Consider the following 2,177-nt stretch of genomic DNA (forward strand, 5'->3'; position numbering starts at 1 on the left):
GATTAAAGAGGTGACAAAAAGCAAGTTGCCCTTAACGGGTACGGGTCGGTTGGGTAATAACCCGAATTGAAACGAACGCGACTTCGTCCATTCCAACTCATCAGAAGATTCGGCACCCCGAATTAGGATAAAATATTTGTACCTATCAGCAAAAAGGCGAGAAAATAACTTTAAAAAAAAACAAAAGTCACCACAATTTACGCTGCTTTTAATCAAAACGCACCCTCTCTTTTCGAGAAACGAGAAAGCGCTGATGGCAGGACGCCATCATCAACCAGCACGCCACCCCCCGTGACTCCTCTTTCCTTGACCAAACTTTTCAAATTTCTTCTCATTTAACCCCCCAAACATTACAAAAATTACATAAACCGCTACATTAGCAAACTACATCATCATCCCCTGCCTATTAACCGACATAATTAAGGGCCTGATGCCATCACTAATCACCTAATTAGGATAAAGCCGAGGTGGGTTTGCGCACAGAGTATCTGTACGCAGCAACCTTCCTCTTTCTCGAGCTCGTGTTATCAATGGATAAAACCATTTTCCCTGCTTCTTTTGAGGCGAACACGTTGTGAACCGGCTCCTCGAGATCTGAAGGAATCCTTCTGGTTTTTTCCACTACAATCGTGTAGCTCCCTTCAGAGTTCGGCACATATTCGGCACTGTAATCCAAGTCCCAGCCTCCAACCACGATGTCCCATGTAATCGTTGCCCCGCTCTAATCATACCCGACAAAAAAAAATCAAAGTCATAAAATTTTTAACAAAATTATCGGACAAATTTTCAAAGTCGACCCATTTAAACTTTTATTCCTAAAAAAACGTCCTCATTCGAAAGAAATTACAAAAACAGAACCAGGTCGGTTTTTGGAGAAAAAAAATTCGAAACTTTACGGGAGTTGAACTCCCATGTTTTATAGTTCAAAATTTACTTTTTAACTATGAAACTTCACGGGAGTTCAACTCCTGTGAAGTTTAACAGATCTACTAATCTTCACGGGATTTCAACTCCAACTCCCGTGAAGTTTCGGAAAAGAATTTTCAAAAACCGACCTGGTTTCAGCCTCAGGGCTGAAACCAGGTCAGTTTTTACAATTTTGTTTGAATGAGATTGTTTTTTGAGATTAAATTCACAAATGGGTCGGTTTTGAAAATTTGTCCCAAAATTATTCCGAATTTATAAGAAATCGACATCGGTAGGTCGTTATAAAATGCATGCAAAAACAACGAAATGCTAGCTAGAGAAACAATTATGGGCTTAACAAGTAAATGCTAACCTCAATGCCATCAATCTCAAGGTTCACTTTCTCTCCGCCTTTGATTGCGAACTCTGAAGCGGGCTTTGGGGGCCCATTATCCAAATCCCCCGCTCTGCTCAACCCTCCATACTGAACTGGTACGAACTCTGGCCTAATAAACCTGCAAAAAAAATTTCAAAAAAAAAATTTGAATCAATCAGGTTCAAACTCAAAACTAAGCCTCAAAATCTGAAAAATAATTATCGAGGTTTAATTACTTGTAGAGGGTCTCAGCAACATTCCCTTCCTTAGCTATCACAAACTTGCTCTTGGTCCTCTCAGTCAGGAAAGGACTGATCAAAGAGTACAGCACGCTGAAATACCACGGCACGTTGATGAAAACCTAGAAAAAAAATTTCAAACAAACCCATCACAAATCTCCCCGTTAAAATCAAAACCCAGACGCCAAAATCATCAAAAAATAAAAATTTCCACCTTTCGAGCGACCATTTCGGGATAATTATCCTGAAACAGAGACAGGATCTGATTGGATGCAACTCTAAGCTCTCTCTTCGGCATGTCCTTAAGATCAGTGACTTGGATGATAGAATTAACACCTCCAGGCTTCAGCTGCAACAATTTGACCCCCCTCTCCATTATCTGCACCCTCCACCTCAGAAACCTTTTCAGCTTCTCATCGTCCCCGAAAACTTTACCGTACATCTCCCTGTCCTTGAAAACCCCGTAGGCGTTGTAGCAAAAAGATCAGTGACTTGGATGATAGAATTAACACCTCCAGGCTTCAGCTGCAACAATTTGACCCCCCTCTCCATTATCTGCACCCTCCACCTCAGAAACCTTTTCAGCTTCTCATCGTCCCCGAAAACTTTACCGTACATCTCCCTGTCCTTGAAAACCCCGTAGGCGTTGTAGCAAA

The 2,177-nt window shown here is 41.4% G+C and overlaps 1 protein-coding gene across 1 annotated transcript; it reads right to left on the minus strand.

The window, feature by feature from the left end:
• On the minus strand, positions 302 to 2,171 carry LOC109843280 (patellin-6-like). Its single transcript, XM_020412207.1, has 5 exons — positions 2,005 to 2,171; positions 1,736 to 1,828; positions 1,519 to 1,643; positions 1,280 to 1,421; positions 302 to 721 (listed from the first exon to the last, which is right to left on the minus strand). Exons 1-5 carry the CDS (start codon positions 2,137 to 2,139, stop codon positions 452 to 454), a joined length of 765 nt encoding a protein of 254 aa, XP_020267796.1. The 5' UTR covers positions 2,140 to 2,171; the 3' UTR covers positions 302 to 451.

This window comes from Asparagus officinalis, chromosome 5 (assembly GCF_001876935.1).
Source record: "Asparagus officinalis chromosome 5, Aspof.V1, whole genome shotgun sequence".
Taxonomy (NCBI): Eukaryota; Viridiplantae; Streptophyta; class Magnoliopsida; order Asparagales; family Asparagaceae; genus Asparagus; species Asparagus officinalis.